Source organism: Coregonus lavaretus, assembly GCF_964263955.1.
Source record: "Coregonus lavaretus genome assembly, contig: HAP1_SCAFFOLD_717, whole genome shotgun sequence".
Classification (NCBI taxonomy): Eukaryota; Metazoa; Chordata; class Actinopteri; order Salmoniformes; family Salmonidae; genus Coregonus; species Coregonus lavaretus.
Genome location: NW_028161395.1, coordinates 234,043 through 253,367, shown reverse-complemented (window position 1 = coordinate 253,367; position 19,325 = coordinate 234,043). Strand labels below are relative to the sequence as shown.

The following is a 19,325-nucleotide window of genomic DNA, read 5'->3' as shown; positions in this document are numbered from 1 at the left end:
CCCTCTTTGCCTTTCCAAGTAGAGGTGGACGCGTCCGAGACCGGTATTGGGGCAGTCCTGTCACAACGGTCCGGCACGCCACCTAAGCTCCGCCCCTGTGCGTTCTACTCTAAGAAGCTCAGCCCGGCGGAGCGCAATTATGACGTTGGGGACAGGGAACTGTTAGCTGTAGTCCAGGCCCTAAAGGTGTGGAGGCATTGGCTAGAGGGGGCTCAACACCCTTTCCTCATTCTGACTGATCACCGTAACCTGGAGTACATCCGGGCAGCTAGGAGATTGAACCCTCGTCAGGCCAGGTGGAACATGTTCCTGACCCGGTTTGTTTTTAAAATCACATACATCCCTGGGTCCCAGAACGGTAAGGCAGACGCCCTGTCCCGGCAGTATGACACGGAGGAGAGGTCCATTGAGCCTACTTCCATACTGCCGGAGTCTTGTCTGGTGGCTCCGGTAGTATGGGAGGTCGATGCGGAAATCGAGCGGGCGCTGCGTACCGACCCTACTCCCCCCGAGTGTCCTGTGGGGCGGACGTACGTTCCGCTCGAGGTTCGTGATCGGCTTATTTCTTGGGCTCATACATCACCCTCCTCTGGACATCCTGGTATTGGTCGGACGGTGCACTGCCTTAGCGTAAAATACTGGTGGCCAACGTTAGCCAGGGATGTGAGGGTTTATGTCTCCTCCTGCTCGGTATGTGCCCAGTGTAAGGCACCTAGACATTTGCCCAGAGGTAAGTTACATCCTCTGCCCGTTCCACAACGACCATGGTCCCACCTCTCGGTAGATTTTGTGACCGATCTACCCCCTTCCCAGGGTAATACCACCATTTTGGTCGTTGTGGATCGGTTTTCTAAGGCCTGTCGTCTCCTCCCACTGCCGGGTCTCCCTACTGCCCTACAGACCGCCGAGGCCATCTTTACCCACGTGTTCCGGCACTATGGGGTCCCCGAGGATATTGTGTCCGACCGAGGTCCCCAGTTCACCTCCAGAGTCTGGGGGGCTTTCATGGAACGCCTGGGGGTCTCGGTTAGCCTTACCTCGGGGTACCACCCAGAGAGCAATGGGCAGGTTGAACGTGTGAACCAGGATGTGGGTAGGTTTTTGAGGTCCTATTGCCGGGACCGGCCGGAGGAGTGGTCGAGGTATATCCCCTGGGCAGAGATGGCCCAGAACTCTCTCCGCCACTCCTCCACCGGATTAACACCTTTCCAGTGTATTTTAGGGTATCAGCCGGTCCTGGCACCGTGGCACGAGAGCCAGACCGAGGCCCCTGCGGTGGACGAGTGGATTCGGCGCTCGGAGGAGACGTGGGACGCTGCCCATGTCCATCTGCAGCGTGCCATCCGTCAACACAAGGCGAGCGCCGATCGCCACCGCAGTGAGGGGCCGGTGTACGCACCGGGAGATCGAGTCTGGCTCTCGACTCGAAACCTGCCCCTCCGCCTGCCCTGCCGGAAGCTGGGTCGGCGGTTTGTGGGGCCCTTCAAAGTCCTGAGAAGATTGAACGAGGTGTGTTACAGGTTACAACTACCTATAGAGTATAAAAATATTAACCCCTCGTTCCATGTGTCTCTTCTCAGGCCGGTGGTAGCTGGCCCACTCCAAGAGGAGGAGATAGGAGAGACCCCTCCGCCCCCTTTGGACATCGAGGGGGCTCCGGCGTACAGGGTCCGGACCATCTTGGACTCCAGGCGCCGGAGGAGTGGTCTCCAATATCTCGTGGAGTGGGAGGGGTACGGTCCGGAGGAACGGTGCTGGGTGCCCAGGAGGGACATCCTCGATCCATCCCTCCTGACAGAATTCCATCATGGGCATCCCACGCGCCCGGGTCCGCGTCCTCCTGGCCGTCCCCAAGGCCGGGGTCGGCGCACGGCTGGAGCCGCGCGTCAAGGGGGGGGTACTGTCACGGTTTCGGCCGAGACTGCTCCTCCTCCTGGTTCGGGCAGGCAAAGGCGTTCGCCGTCCCCGGAGTACTAGCTGCCATCGTTGGACCATTTCCATGTGCGATTGCTTTTGTCTGTCCTTAGCACCTGTGTCTGATTTGTGATTATTACGTGTCCTATAAGTTCCCTGTGTTTGTTTGGATTAGTTGTGTGTTGTTGTTCGCCTGTCTTGTGTTGCGTGTTTCGTTTCTTGTTTGTTATTTAGTGTTTTACGCATGTGCGTAAATACTCGCCTCTTTTTATTTGAGGTCGTTAGTTTACCGTGTCCTTTTGGAATTTTGAGTAAACTCTGTTGGACTGAGCCTCGGTGTCCTGCGCCTGACTTCCACCACACTTACACCTCACCTCATGACATGGGAGCTGTGGTCTCACAGCACGTCCATTTATCAGCAGGCATGGTGAGAGGGCAGCCCTGTCAGTGTGGCCCAGGAGGATGTAGGGAGGGTCGAAGGGAAGCTTGTTAGGGGAAGAGGGGGGGATGTGGTGACAGAGAGGGGGATGGGGTGACAGAGAGGGGGCTGGGGTGACAGACCGGAGCCCCTGGGAACAGTATGTCTCCACAGGGAGGGTTGAAGTAAAGTACGAACCCCTTTAATGACTCATTTTTTTGCTCTCAAAAACAACCCTCATATCATCGTGTAACATTTCCAGTCGTGAGTGTTCATGTTTATGTGGGTGTTATGATAATAGACTACTTAGAACTGTTCAAAGTAAGCAACAGGCTTAGCGTCATAATACAATTGTGATGAACTAGCCACTACTATTGGCACGGCACTGTATTGTAGAAGGTCAGAGTAGTAGGAGGTTCTCATGACAACAGGACGTGGTTGAGTGGCTTGTTGTTTATCTGATCGGCTCTCTGTCTCCTCAGCAGAGAGAAGAGGAGAGAGTGAGCGAGAGAGAGAGAGAGAGAGAGAAGAGGAGCCAGGCCACTGTCAGTGAAAAGGGCACCCCGATTTAACACAGCTAATTGTTCACAAACAGAGACCGAGCAAGAGAAAGACAGAGAGCCCACACAAGTCCCTGTTTGTAGGTTGCCCACCCACTCTCCCTAGAGTGGGTGAAAACAAGCTTTGGTGATTAAATTGCACTTCTTTATGTCATAAAATGCATTTTACCAAGACAAATACGATTATTCATGTTCTGAATCGTTCAGTGGGGTCTTTCTCTAACATATCATTAACATATTATATCCCGAAAGTTGGATTTTGTAACCTAATACATCCGATAATAAACCCAGAGATCTACTGGTGCAGGTACTGTATCTCGTAATAACTTTTGAGGATTTTACATTTTGTGGTGGTCGTCGTCTTCAAAGTTGTTTCCGCGGGTCGCGAAAACCAACATTAGCATGACACAAGCTGAATGAAATGTAAAAGGCTTTGAAAATAAAAAGCTTGGTATACGCTCAGTGCTCTGTTGACATTTCACAGAAATACGCTTGTTTTTGTGAGAAACCTTGGAAAAAAGAACAGGAATTTCAATATAATAATAATAATAATAATAATAATAATAATATGCCATTTAGCAGACGCTTTTATCCAAAGCGACTTACAGTCATGCGTGCATACATTTTTGTGTATGGGTGGTCCCGGGGATCGAACCCACTACCTTGGCGTTACAAGCGCCGTGCGCTACCAGCTGAGCTACAGAGGATCAATATGAAAAGCGTATACTAAAATCGATATCCATTTTACCTCTATACTGTTTTATGTCCTGCGAATTCAAGAAGAAATATGACGAGATCAACTGGAAAGTGAGCCTGTCAGGGAGCCAGTAGCCTTAATTCTCACACAGAATCCAGCCCAGCTGACGCCATGCAATTTCCCTGAATTTGGACCACTTTCTTCCTCTGGCCTCCATTGGTTTAGTCACTCTAATTCATCCTATAAGGGTAAAAACTCCAATAACTTGTGAACTGGATTATGATAGAGGCAGGAGGTTTGGACCGTTGGTTTTCTTTGCAAAGTATCTACACAATTAACATTATTTTACCCATTGGTAAAATTATGCGGTTTTTGATTTGACACGCTACTGTTCGGCTACTGTTTTGAAGCAGTGTAATTTCTCGTCATTAGATTAATGAGGCTTAATTTACTTTGATAGCTACAGTATGTATTTTTAAGAGATGGCTAGAACATGTTGTCAATTCCTCACATGGACATTTGAGTACAATCTAGTCTAGCCTATATTTGTGCCCTGGTTCTTCATATAGGGGTCAGAGGAGCTCGGCTTGCCCCGTTCCAACTCCTCACTCAGAATGAGGGCAGTGAGTTTGTCCATATAAAATACTCACTGGGATAACGTTCCCCTGCAAATATCATGAAACAGGAAGATCTCTTTATATAGATTGACCCTGAATGTTCTAATGGCAGATGACAGGGAACCTCCTTGTATCGTCCCACCAGGTGTAACAAACCTCTAGAAATTCAAGGAGAGAACATGAATAAGTCAACATTTACATTTCCGTCATTTAGCAGATAAGTGACGGTCTACCTGACGAATATCAATGAGCTTTTTCCACCAGCGGTTGTCTCTTTCTTCAGGTCTGGACTGATGAGGGACACAGCATCTCAGAGTACGAGTGCTGATCTAGGATGTCTTCTAGATCCCAATGAATATGATTATATGGACAGGAGGGGGACCTGATCCTAGAATAGCACTCCTACCCTTGGTAGCCTAGTGGTTAGAGAGTTTGGCCAGTAACTGAAAGATCGCTGGATTGAATACCCGAGCCGACAAGGTGAAAAATCTGCCGATGTGCCCTTGTGCAAGGCACTTAACCCTAATTTGCTCCAGGGGTGCTGTACTACTATTGCTGACTCTGTAAAACAACACATTTCACTGCACCTATCTGGTGTTTGTGACAATATAAATATATGTTTTATTTTACGATGAGGGCCACAGCCAGCCTCTACAGGACCTCAGGCTAGCCCAACAGGGTTGGTAATTTGGCAACAAAAGCACAGCGATGGGCAAATACTGTATGTCATGAAACAGGGAGAGGACTGCCAAGTTCCACCTCCCTATGGTAGGGGGGCTGGGGAGAGTCTACTCAGCACAAACACATGACAATCAGAGGAATGCCCATTCCCTACTTCTGCAAACATGGGACAGCCATGACTCTGTCAATCTGTTGAGCTGAGGTGGTATATACACACACACACACACACACAGGAACGCAAGGCATACGCTGACTCCTATGCCGTGTGTGTTCTTGTAGGACATGTCTGGATAAGAAAAGAAATTAAACAAATCAATTTTTCATTTTCATCAGATAAGGAGGTGCTGTTAACAAGATGGCCGCCCTGATTTCATTCAATCACAAATTATTTGAATGACGTAAAAACACTCAATCACCTGAAGAAACAATGCATTTCCTTCACCTGATGGCTTTCTATTAATCGTAGACATGAATGGTTCCTTGATTAGGCACTAGTGGTGCGTGCATGGAGAGAAGCCCTTGACTGTGTCCCAAATGGCACCCTATTCCCTATGTAGAGCACTACTTTTGACCAGGGCCCTGATCAATAATGCTCTTCATAGGGTGTAATTTGGGAGGGAGCCTTATTCCTCTGTGATTTATATCAGGGTAGTGCAGCCCTGTTGTGGAATATTGTTCCTAATGTAATTCCCTTTTCCTTCCTCATTATTTCCACACAATCCATGACTACTGATAAACACTAGTTTCAGTCTCCATCCTGCTTCCCAATTGGCTCACAGTCATAAGCGTAAGTCATTCAATCTGTCTGTAATAATGTATTATACAACCTGTAACGCTATCAGATAGTATGTTTCAGTACTGCCCAGCCAACAGTTTACAGAAACAGAGAGACCAGAGGTCTTATGTACAGTATAAAGCATCTCAGGGCAAAAGTGTTGATCTAGGATCAGGTCCCTTCTGTCCATTTAATGTTATATATTGTGATCGAAACAGCAAAACTGATCCCAAATCAGTTCCTCCTGCGCCCTGCTATATGAGATTCTCTCTTAAGCCTGGGAGAACTATGTGTTTTATACTGCCCCCATGTGGTATTGGACGGTACTAAAACAGGTGGATAAAAACAAACATTTAGGACAAGATTAAAATACCAATCACTTGATTAATTTAAATGACTTTTGTTTATTAAGTTTACAAATAAAGTAACAAATATATTTTATTGGAGCGCAAAGCGCAATTTTATTTGAAGCTTGAACAGCCTATACTTAATGCAGAACAGTTAAACGCTGCCAATGATTCCTAACAGGTTTCCTTTGCTTTTCCTTTTTATCATTATTTATTTGAAAACATTTTTTGTACAACGTTAAACAGCATGAGGAAAAACTATTGAATTAAGTCACTAGATGTTTCTAGAGACACAAAATTGCAACAAAAAAAAAAGTAGTACAAAACAAAAACAAAATACTTTAAATCAACTTGAATTGTTTAGTTTTAGTGAGGGTGGCTGGGTACATGTTTTGAGTTGTTTTGTGGTAATAACTAACAGTATAATAAGCTGTGACGAAAAGGTAACATGCAAGAGCTTATTTCGAGAAACAAGCATGTTCCTTACTGAACCACTTCTGTGTCAAGTCAGACTAACGGTGAATTGAATGACATTCCCACATTTAATCGGCACTTTGCAGGACATAAAATCGGTTACAGGAAGGCAAAGGAGGACTTGTATATTAACAGTAAAAAGGAAAACAACAGGAGAAGTAGCAGAATCGATCGGCATTCTGAATGATGCTAAAATTAATATTATTACACTTTGTAAATTCACTAACTTCCCATCCTCTGTAACTGTACGTGTAAATGTAGCTCTGGTCCAGGGGCGTGGTTCGGCTACACTCTCACGATGATGATGACCGTTGGAGCACAGCCGAACGACGCCCTGGACCAGAGCTAGTGTAAATGTGTTCATCAGAGGAGGTCTTTAGTTTCACCACTGTAACCTCACTATAACCTGTTCACCATTGCATGTTATGCATTGCAGCCACTGTGTCATACTTAGTTATTAAGAAGTAAACATATTGCTCAGTATTGTTTTTAGAGAGAGCAGATGTTCATGTAGCTAAAGTCATTACTGCATGATAATGGCACTGAGGCAGTGGCATTGTAAAGGTTTTATTTGTTTTTGTTTTTCAAAAGTATGATCATCAATAAAATAACTAAGCAAAGTGTATTTTTGTCATGTTCACAGATTCAACCAAACTTGCTAAGTACTGTACTGAGGGTCTCCGGTAAGTAGGAAAAGTTCAATCCACAAAACAGGCAAAAGCAATGTTTTACAAAGAAACCCCCCCCCCCCCCAGCTGTTTTTAACGGTTTTAAATATCCAGAATACAACATAGTCACTCTCAAAAGATAAAATGGTTGAGAATGTACCATCTCTTTTCAAGTGATCTCCTGTAGCAGACATGTTTACAGTGAGTAGAGACGACTGAAGCGGTAAGCAGAAGGCCTTAGATCTAGCAGTCCTTGTAAACTAATCAGTAGTTAAGGTGACGAGTGTTTAAAAAAAATAACACTTTTCTAAGGTATTCACTTTTAAACACGTTTGACCCCCAGGTAATGGTTTTGTACAGTTGCTTTGAGAAGGATATGGGGGTTAATGAACTATTCTGGTCTACACAGATTGGACCAGTTTTACTGTCTACAACACTTTCAGGTAACGAGAAAGACACTGTTGATCTATCATTACAACAGTTAAGGTTTCCAAAAAGACAAGACCAGAAGGACAACCACCAACAAATTAAAGATCCATGTAAAAAATAAAAATAAATAAAGATGGAACTAACCATTTATTTATTTGCATTGTGAGTGGTGAAACGGTCTGCTACTTTAGAACAAGCTACGAACCTGCACTAAAAGCCACAGGTGGTTTTATTAAAGAGACTGGGGCAGCATTAAGCAGATGATGAAATACCTGGGCTTGAACCACCAGCATTGCACTGGTGATGAGGAAGTCACTTGTTGGTCAAACCCAGCAGCACAGTGTACAATACTACAGCCTTGTGACCCCTGACCTCTCCTCTTCTGCCTCCACTAGCCCTGGCTTCTACCTCAACTCTACTTTCACTTCACTGGCCTTAAATGACATAGGGCCCAGTCACACCTACTACTGTAAGACCGCATTCCAAATGGCGCCCTATTCCCTATTTAGTGTACTACTTTTGACCGGGGCCTATAGGGCTTTGGTCAAAAGTAGTGCACTATTTAGGGAATAGGGTGCCATTTGAGACACATCCTAAGACTGACAGTAGAGACACATTATGCCTGGTTAGTAACTATACAACAACACAATCTGGTTTGAACTCTTTTGAGACATTCACACAAATACTGTTTCTCACTGACTGACTTTCTTAACTCCATTCCTATCCTTCCACCTCTTCTCCTCTCTCTTTCACCAACACGAGGCTTGTATACTGTGCTGCTTGGTGTCGGACACAACAAGGCTTTGTGGACAGGCCATAAATAAAGATAGTCTGATTGTTGCAGTGGGTCTAATGCTAGGATCAGTGGTAGCTAGAGATCTCTTGCATACTGAATGAATGGTTGTAGTATCTGAAAAGTGTCCCCCGAAGACTGGAACAAACGGAACAGTCAAGCATTCCGTTCCTACCAGACTCTATATGTTAAATGTTAGGTAACCCTGGTAACCCTGGTCCAGCCTCACTCTGTTCTGTTTTTGCGTTCGTTTGTTCGCTTCAAATACAGAGTTGTCCAATCTTCAACAACTTTTTTTTTAAACCATCAGATCCATTCCTACTCTCCGCAGAGTCTAGGACTAAGTTGGTCTCCCCCCCCGAATCAAATTGATTTAAACTGAATACTAAAAAAATTAATGGCAACAAAAAAAAAGTTACCCCAGCCCACCTTCCCCAGTCTCCCCTTCGCAGTGTACCTTTGACCTTTGTACGCACAGAGCCAGTAAAGCACTTCAATTAAGCACAAATCAACAGTGCTTCCGTTACTCCACCATGCCAAAAAACTAAAATAAAGAAGCAAAAGAAATAATGCAAGGCACTAGAAACTCCAGCAAAGATCTTACTGGAGTCCCTGGGGGAGAAAGGAGACTGAAAAGACCAAGGGTGAGTCCCAAATGGCACCCTATTCCCTATATAGTGCACTACTTTTGACCAGAGCCCCATGGGCCCTGATGAAAAGTTGTACACGATGCAGGGGATAGTGTGCTATTTGGGACGTGAGCCCAAGTTACTATTCAAGTACGTTAATTGAGTCCATTTAACATTCACATTTATCTAATATAAAGAACGTACAAAGAGAAGAAAGGTTAAAGTGTCTTCGATAAGTACTGGATAAGGAAAATAGCTAGTCATTTTTTAGCCTAAGTATTACCAATCCACCATAACGTTTCCTCCAACTGTCATTTTTTTTGTATTTTCTATATTTTTTCTCTTAAACTAATGTTGTCCAACAACATTTATAATAATCACAGTGTTTCAACATCAAAAACTGATGGGTAAATACAGGTCCATACAGAACACATCTTTTGTCATTTTGTTTTTTAAATATAATAATAATGTACATTTTGTTTTCAATCACACTATTGAAAAGAATCAGAAGTAGAGAGATCGAGGCCCCTAATGCTGTCAACATCATGATTATAAAAGCTGTTACATTAGTAATAGATAATAGGTTTGAAAGTTTCACAAGCCCTCCTCAGGACAGACAGCGTTGTGTGTTGCTGGAGAGCCAAGGCTTTAGTTTTCAACCATCATACCATTCACCATGCAGCCTACCTCTAGCCCACCCCACGTCTAGTCCTCTCCCTGCCCCACCGAGACCTCTCCTTCTCTGGGTCCACACAGGATACACCTGCCCCTTGGGGACCAACACCAACCCTCCTCCCCAACAGTAAAAGGTACAGGACATACCTCCCTCCCTCTGTACGTCCTGTACTCCCTCTCAGAGCTAAACCACCTATGAAAAAGAAGACTATTGATTTGAGAGTCTACAACTCCTGTCTGAGAGAGTCTACTTCAGCCAACAACTCCTGTCTGAGAGAGTCTACTTCAGCCAACAACTCCTGTCTGAGAGAGTCTACTTCAGCCAACAACTCCTGTCTGGGAGAGTCTACTTCAGCCAACAACTCCTGTCTGGGAGAGTCTACTTCAGCCAACAACTCCTGTCTGAGAGAGTCTACTTCAGCCAACAACTCCTATCTGAGAGTCTACTTCAGCCAACAACTCCTGTCTGAGAGAGTCTACTTCAGACAACAACTCCTGTCTGAGAGAGTCTACTTCAGCCAACAACTCCTGTCTGGGAGAGTCTACTTCAGCCAACAACTCCTGTCTGAGAGAGTCTACTTCAGCCAACAACTCCTGTCTGAGAGAGTCTACTTCAGACAACAACTCCTGTCTGAGAGAGTCTACTTCAGCCAACAACTCCTGTCTGTATTAGTTCATGGGGGCTCTCTCATTCCCAGTAAGGGATATGGAAACTACAAGCCAGCCAGCTTGTACAGTCTTTAGGCTTTAGGAGGGGGATCTCATAGGCTCCCAGATACAGTACATTCTAAAATGGAGTAACTATAAGCCTGAAGTTAAGACTGGGATAGATGGGTCTCACATACAGTAATCCCCTCTAATCAGGTAAAGAGATGGCAAGAGATGTTTAGCATGGAGAGGGGAATTGTAGTTTATTTAAAGGCCCTATACTGGGAGATGTAGTTTCTTTAAAGGCCCTATACTGAGAGAGAGTTCCTGGACAGGAGACGGGGGGAGGGTCACTACTGGCTAACGTAAACCCTTCTCTCATCATGCTACAGAAGAGTCTCCTCAGCCTCACGTCAGTTCAATGGGGACAGAGGAAAAACAGAAACACTAAATCAAACATGGAATCATCATAACCCAAACTCTAAAAAAAGAGCCATTCTGAATCTGGACGTGGATAGTATGTTTTTCTAATGAAGGTCACTTTTTGTGTTTTTTATTTTATTTTTAGGAGGAGGTTTCTATTACTATGTTCTTATTGCATCACATGGCAACAGGAGGGGTAGAGTAGGGGATGAACCCCCTGGCCTATTCTACGGATTCTCCACCCACACACCAATGTACGTCCTAAATGATACATAGGAATAGCACTACATAGGGTTCCGGATGCCATTTAGGGTGCCAACACTGCCTGACCAGCTACATACAGGGCACCAGCCCCACACCTCAGCCTCACAAGCTCAGTCCTTCACCCCATAACCTTTATCCTCTCATCACGTCTCCTCACCATGCTACAACACCTCCACTATAATGCACTTCTACTGGAGCTGTATGGTACTGTACAGTCACTTAAAGCGCTGTTCTGGTGCTCTGTCTGGAGGTCAGTTACCAGTAGAAGGAGCTGAACAAGCAGGGGGGCTCAGATAGGTGAGAGGGGGTTAGCTATCTGCTGCAGCCCCCCAACCATAAATACACCACCACCCCCTTGGTTGGTTACTAACATCCATCCCTCCTCTTTGAGATCAGTACAAGGCTCTGGTCTCTACTATAGAGTACATGTAAAGGCCAGTCAGTGAAGGAACAAACCTCATCACCACACACACAGATTTTACAATAGTAATTGTCACAATAACCCTCTTTGGCCACTTAACATTGCACTCGTGTCCATTGGTATTCCTTGTCGCGTTTTGCGGCTTTCTTCAACCTCCAAGGCCCACAGTTGACCTCTGGGTGGGGGGAGAGAGGGGGAGTGTGTCCCCTACCCTACCAGGTCCTGTGGGAGTGTGTACCTCTCCTGTCATCCTTCAGGAAAACAGAAGGGGGCAGTGTGGTGCACCACTTCACACACCAGCTGGCTCTTCTTCTCTCTTCTCCTCCTTTTCACAGCCAGCTCATTCACATTCAACACAGTCCCACCAACCATGATGCCGCTTGTAACAAACAAGCCCCTCTCTCCCTTGTAACACAGACACCCTTCTCTCCTCTCCTCTCCCCATGTCTCTCTCCCTCAGTCTGTCTCAGTCTCTCAGCCCGGCCCGGCCACTACGTGGTCCTCAGGTTGGGGCCTCCAGGGTTGCTGACGGATTTCTGCAAAGTGCTGATGTGGTGGAAGCCCTGCAGGGAGCCCTGCCCCCCAGTGGCAGAGGAGGGGTACTGCGAGGAGGAGACGACCAGGGGCTGTGAGGAGGCCAACATACCCGCCTGACCCTGTCCCGGCCCTGTGGACCCCGTGGATCCAACCCACTGGGCGCTGCTGTAAGGTGCAGTGGAGGAGGGGTAGCCTGCCCCGACCCCGCCGTACTGGGGAGGGGGACACAAGGAGCCCTTGCGGCCCCCCAGAGAGGTAGCGGGGGTGGAAGAGGCGTTGCTGGGGCACAGCTGACTCGGGGCGGAGAACTTACGCCCCTTGTTGCTCGACGGGGTTGCCTGGAGAGGGAGAAGAGACACCAGGGTGAGATACTCCATGGCTGCTCTCCAATATCCATACTAGCATCCCACTTACAATACATGGCCAAAACTAGCTAATGTGGATATTGGAACAACTCTGTCCCTGTGAGGGTTGAGTCATGGTCTTTACTCACCTCGTAGCTGTGTCCCTGTGAGGGTTGAGTCATGGTCTTTACTCACCTCGTAGCTGTGTCCCTGTGAGGGTTGAGTCATGGTCTTTACTCACCTCGTAGCTGTGTCCCTGTGAGGGTTGAGTCATGGTCTTTACTCACCTCGTAGCTGTGTCCCTGTGAGGGTTGAGTCATGGTCTTTACTCACGTCGTAGCTGTGTCCCTGTGAGGGTTGAGTCATGGTCTTTACTCACGTCGTAGCTGTGTCCCTGTGAGGGTTGAGTCATGGTCTTTACTCACGTCGTAGCTGTGTCCCTGTGAGGGTTGAGTCATGGTCTTTACTCACCTCGTAGCTGTGTCCCTGTGAGGGTTGAGTCATGGTCTTTACTCACCTCGTAGCTGTGTCCCTGTGAGGGTTGAGTCATGGTCTTTACTCACCTCGTAGCTGTGTCCCTGTGAGGGTTGAGTCATGGTCTTTACTCACCTCGTAGCTGTGTCCCTGTGAGGGTTGAGTCATGGTCTTTACTCACCTCGTAGCTGTGTCCCTGTGAGGGTTGCTGTTGGTGTTTGGAGCGACTCTTGCCCTGGGACAGACTCATAGCGTCGCGGGCCCAGTTGTCAACCAGCTTGTGCAGGTCGTCGGTGAACGTGCCCTTCCGGCCCTGTTGGGGGGCGTTGGGAGAAGGCTGGCCCTGGTTCTGACCCCCTGAACCTGGTTCTTGACCCTGGCCTCCTGGACCACTCACTGTGTTGGTGCTGCTGGTCCCTGGAGAGAGAGAGAGAGGGAGAGAGAGAGGGAAAGAGAGAGAGGGGGAGAGAGAGAGAGGGGGGGGGGAGAGAGAGAGGGGGAGAGGAGGGTTATGGGATATGTAGAGTAGGTAGTTGTGTGGGTGTCAATGGGTTTGATCAGAGTTGGTAAGGAGACGTTGGATAATGACATACTCTAGCTATGTCAAAGTATTAGGACAGGATCCTATGATACATTATGATCCACTCTTTCTGATGTATGTATTTCAGCCTCCATCCTGCTAAACTGGGCCAACATTTAGCAGGATGAAAATAAAATCTTATCTGACAAATGTGTTCTGCATATGAACAGCAGAGGGAGCTCATGCTCAACTAATGCAGATGGAGCTTTAACACTAGTCTATCACCCTGAATGAACCAGAACATTCTCCATTTAAAAAAAGACACATTCACTGTCTGCAGATAAAATGTTCAATATATCAACAATGACTAGCTTAGACTTACAGCTAAAATAACCCATCTCTCACAAGACACATTTTGGGGATTTACTTTGGACCAAGACCTGAGATCATGTTGGTTTATGTTTGGAGACTTAACGACGGCAACAACAACATTCACAGACATGCAGTAGCTTTGCATGTTGGTGAACGTCATCTAGCCTTATCATTTGATATATTCACAGGTCTTGGCATTTCCTTTGCAAACAATAAATGAAGCTATGACAGAAAAACTAACTCCTAAAATGTAATTGTTGTTTGATAGACAAACTAAGCTCAATCATTGAAGAGGCACACCTTTGTCATTTCTGACAAACTATTGAGGCAAGTTACAAAATGTATAAAAAGGAAAAATAGAAAATTAAAGATGATAGTGGGGAAAAAGCCAAAGCAGCGATACACTGAGTCATAACTGCAGCACCAGTGGAACTCTGGGTAGTGGAGTCCACAGGACAAGCCATGCTCTAGACTAGAAGGAGATGGGGGAGGAGGAAGGAGGGGGGGGGGGGCAGCTGAATCACAACATGACTTCAGCATTTGTTTTAGTGGTCTGGATGACTCCCATTCACTTCGCAACGACTCTGAGATTAACTATGTTGTAAGTTGGCCAATAATGAAAATACCTTTTGTTTAAAGGGGCAATCAGCACTTGCTATATCCATTTTCTAACGTACACATTTTTTATATGTACCCATTGATTCTTTAAAAATATAACTTAGAAATGCCTCGTGCTTAGTTCAATTGTCGTATCCCATCATATAGGCTTGTTTTACTCCAATGTTTGTAAACAAAGTAAATGTAAAGAAACACTATATAGCCTCAAAACATTGTTAAAACTATCATTTTAATATCATGGATGGTCAGTCCTTGCATCCATAGCTCCGTCTATGAATTTGAGAGTGGTTACATTTCTCCTGCCCCATCCCTCAGCTTTTTACCAAAACAGGGGCGGGGATTGAGCTTTGTTATTGTTTCTACTGCTGATTGCCGCTTTAAAATATCTATATTTTTTTAACACCGTCCTATGGTAGGAACTAAAAGCAAACCAACAGCTTCCTCTGTGTGTGAGCATACAGGACGTTTCTCAGGGTGGTGGACTTACAATGGTGTTGTGTCTGGCTATGGTGAGCCAGATTCACATTCAAACCCATAAGATGAGGGTTGTGTAGAAGGAGGGAGTCAGGGACTTTTATTGGGATGATAGACGAATCAGGGACTTTCATTGGCTCTAATGGGATGATAGAGGACTCGGGGACTTTTCATTGGCTCTAATGGAATGATAGAGGACTCTGGGACTTTTTATTGGCTCTAATGGGATGATAGAGGACTCAGGGACTTTTCATTGGCTCTAATGGGATGATCGAGGACTCTGGGACTTTTCATTGGCTCTAATGGGATGATAGAGGACTCGGGGACTTTTCATTGGCTCTAATGGGATGATAGACGAATCAGGGACTTTTCATTGGCTCTAATGGGATGATAGAGGACTCAGGGACTTTTCATTGGCTCTAATGGGATGATAGAGGACTCAGGGACTTTTCATTGGCTCTAATGGGATGATAGAGGACTCAGGGACTTTTCATTGGCTCTAATGGGATGATAGAGGACTCTGTGACTTTTTATTGGCTCTAATGGGATGATAGAGGACTCTGACTTTTTATTGGCTCTAATGGGATGATAGAGGACTCGGACTTTTTATTGGCTCTAATGGGATGATAGAGGACTCAGGGACTTTTCATTGGCTCTAATGGGATGATAGAGGACTCTGTGACTTTTCATTGGCTCTAATGGGATGATAGAGGACTCTGTGACTTTTTATTGGCTCTAATGGGATGATAGAGGACTCGGACTTTTTATTGGCTCTAATGGGATGATAGAGGACTCGGGGACTTTTCATTGGCTCTAATGGGATGATAGAGGACTCTGGGACTTTTCATTGGCTCTAATGGGATGATATAGGAGCCAGGGGCTCTCAGAGTGCATTAGCCATTAGACAGTCTGAATGCTCTACTGGACAGCACTGGGAGAGAAAGGGAAGTGGCTATCTGTCACCAGTTAAGTGTGTGTGAATAGTCAGTTGTGTGATCTCCTTGATGTGAGGCACACAGGCGCCTAAGGAAAACAGTTCATTGCATATGGGAGCTCACATACATACAAACAGAAATTCAAGCGGTGCATCAATTATTAGCCACTCCAATCCAATTGCCAAAATGCTAAATCTAAATTTCCACTGAGGAGAGTTTTGAGTGAAAGACAGAAACTACAGGTGTTCTCAAACTTGTTGGGGGCGGGGACCCCTTATGTGATAACAAATTCATCAGGGAGCCCATCATAATCAGAACAAGAGTTTTACTATGACTTCGGCAGTGAATGCATGGCTGGACGAACCAAGTCTCGGGCCCTGGAAAGGAACATTTTAAAGGCCTGCTTCTTGGCATTGGAGAGAAAATGTAGCCGTTTTCAACCTAATTTCATGCAATTCTACATATTTTGCCATCGGGCAGAGACATTTTTTGTTATTGCAGTTTTAAAGCTAATATACTGCAATTCTACAGATTTTGCAGTTTCAAAGCTTAAATTAAAGTGCATTTATGTTCCCTAAATTGTATAATTGGTGGAGTACTGTGGATACCAATATCCCTGTGAGCCTCCCAGGCCCATGTTGCCCAGGTTTAAGAACAGAAATTGTAGATTAATATTATTAGATTGTATTGTATTACACCCTCTAAACTTATTCCACGGATCCCTTAGCCAAATTTGGAATAATCTGTTGTTAGTATTTCCATTTAAAAATTGAAATTTAGAATACATTTGTATATATCTGGCTTCAGACCTCACTTTGAGAACACCTGTAACAGATCATGTGAATGGGGTCATCGTCACAACAGAGAAATGCTCAAGTCAGCCTGTGAGAGGAGAGCCTTGTGGACTCCGACCGATGACTAAAGCCAAAGCTGGCATCCACAGGGCAGTAAGTGCACAGACACTCAAAGCAGAAAGCAACAGGGGTAGGATTGTAAAAATTCCAGTAACTTTCCCAAAATTCCCAGGTTTTCCAGATATCCTGAAATCAGGTGAGAATAAGCAGGGAGGGAATCCTCCAACTGGGATTTCTGGAAAACCTGGGACATTTGGGAAAAATGCTTTAACTTTGCAACCCTAACGGGGGGGGGGGGTGCAGAGAGTGAGGGTGGTGGACGAGGCAGTAGGGGGTGAGGGTCAAAGGTCATAAAAAGAGATAATTACTACAGAGTTGGTTGCAGGGGCAGACTTTTTTCACCATCTTCCCTGAAGAGTGGACGGAGAGAATGTGAAGCGTAGGATGGACGGAGAGTGTGAGGATTGGAGGAGAAAGTCAGTGTTAATCATTCACCCTTCTACAACAGAATAGGGCATTCTGAGTGTTTTCAATTAAAAACAAAACATGCACTCCTCCTGGAGGTAAATCCGGATCCTCTCTACAGCTCATTCCCCTTGGCTAAAATGACAAGGAGTGTAGGGGTGTAGGGTGGTGGGGATAGGGGTGTAGCTGTAGGGTTTAGGGTTTAGGGTTTAGGGAATAGGAGTGGAGGGGTGTAAGGGTGGAGCGCATAGAGGTTGGCAGGAGTTTAAGCTGCAGAGGGATCATCAAGGCATTCATTCAAACTTAACATCCATCAACGAACGTACAAACTCCTTTCATTGAGTCAAACCCAGTCAGAATAAGTTACATCAACTCAACAGGTAATAAACCATTTCTTGTCTTTCCTTTTCGTCTGCTTTGCAATGGAAGACATGGATCTGGTTGGCTGGGTGGGTTCTCTCATGTCAGTTAGCTCAATGGTACGTGATGAGGCGGAGTACAGCACATGGTAAGGTGAAGTAAGGTGGTGTTTCTGGATGTGAAGTTCGCTAATGTTCTTGGCATTAACACTATCAAATGGGGATCACACAAGAAAGAAGAGAATACTGCCTGCTGGGAGCAGTAGGGAGTACTGTAGTACAGACCATAACTATTACTAAAGGGTAGTACTGTAATACAGACCATAACTATTACTAAAGGGTAGTACTGTAGTACAGACCATAACTATTACTAAAGGGTAGTACTGTAGTACAGACCATCACTATTACTAAAGGGTAGTACTGTAATACAGACCATAACTATTACTAAAGGGTAGTACTGTAGTACAGACCATAACTATTACTAAAGGGTAGTACTGTAGTACAGACCATAACTATTACTAAAGGGTAGTACTGTAGTACAGACCATAACTATTACTAAAGGGTAGTACTGTAGTACAGACCATAACTATTACTAAAGGGTAGTACTGTAATACAGACCATAACTATTACTAAAGGGTAGTACTGTAATACAGACCATAACTATTACTAAAGGGTAGTACTGTAATACAGACCATAACTATTACTAAAGGGTAGTACTGTAGTACAGACCATAACTATTACTAAAGGGTAGTACTGTAGTACAGACCATCACTATTACTAAAGGGTAGTACTGTAATACAGACCATAACTATTACTAAAGGGTAGTACTGTAGTACAGACCATAACTATTACTAAAGGGTAGTACTGTAGTACAGACCATAACTATTACTAAAGGGTAGTACTGTAGTACAGACCATAACTATTACTAAAGGGTAGTACTGTAGTACAGACCATAACTATTACTAAAGGGTAGTACTGTAGTACAGACCATAACTATTACTAAAGGGTAGTACTGTAGTACAGACCATAACTATTACTAAAGGGGAGTACTGTAATACAGACCATAACTATTACTAAAGGGTAGTACTGTAGTACAGACCATAACTATTACTAAAGGGTAGTACTGTAGTACAGACCATAACTATTACTAAAGGGTAGTACTGTAGTACAGACCATAACTATTACTAAAGGGTAGTACTGTAGTACAGACCATAACTATTACTAAAGGGTAGTACTGTAGTACAGACCATAACTATCACTAAAGGGTAGTACTGTAGTACAGACCATAACTATTACTAAAGGGTAGTACTGTAGTACAGACCATAACTATTACTAAAGGGTAGTACAGACCATAACTATTACTAAAGGGTAGTACTGTAGTACAGACCATAACTATTACTAAAGGGTAGTACTGTAGTACAGACCATAACTATTACTAAAGGGTAGTACTGCAATACAGACCATAACTATTACTAAAGGGTAGTACTGTAGTACAGACCATAACTATTACTAAAGGGTAGTACTGTAGTACAGACCATAACTATTACTAAAGGGTAGTACTGCAATACAGACCATAACTATTACTAAAGGGTAGTACTGTAGTACAGACCATAACTATCACTAAAGGGTAGTACAGACCATAACTATTACTAACGGGTAGTACTGTAATACAGACCATAACAATTACTAAAGGGTAGTACTGTAGTACAGACCATAACTATTACTAAATGGTAGTACTGTAGTACAGACCATAACTATCACTAAAGGGTAGTACAGACCATAACTATTACTAAAGGGTAGTGATGTAGTACAGACCATAACTATTACTAAAGGGTAGTACTGTAATACAGACCATAACTATTACTAAAGGGTAGTACAGACCATAACTATTACTAAAGGGTAGTACTGTAGTACAGACCATATCTATTACTAAAGGGTAG

The 19,325-nt window shown here is 44.8% G+C and overlaps 1 protein-coding gene across 1 annotated transcript in view; it reads right to left on the bottom strand.

The window, feature by feature from the left end:
- Positions 1–6,046: 6,046 nt before the first annotated feature.
- Positions 6,047–19,325, bottom strand: part of LOC311120732 (serine/threonine-protein kinase WNK1-like) — a gene marked incomplete at its 5' end in the record, with an annotated part of 118,521 nt that continues 105,242 nt past the window's right edge. The window contains 2 exons of the mRNA XM_084195310.1: positions 6,047–12,308; positions 12,970–13,205. Of these exons, the coding sequence (XP_084051436.1) occupies positions 11,925–12,308; positions 12,970–13,205 (620 nt within the window). The 3' untranslated portion in view covers positions 6,047–11,924. The remainder of the gene's footprint in view (positions 12,309–12,969; positions 13,206–19,325) is intronic.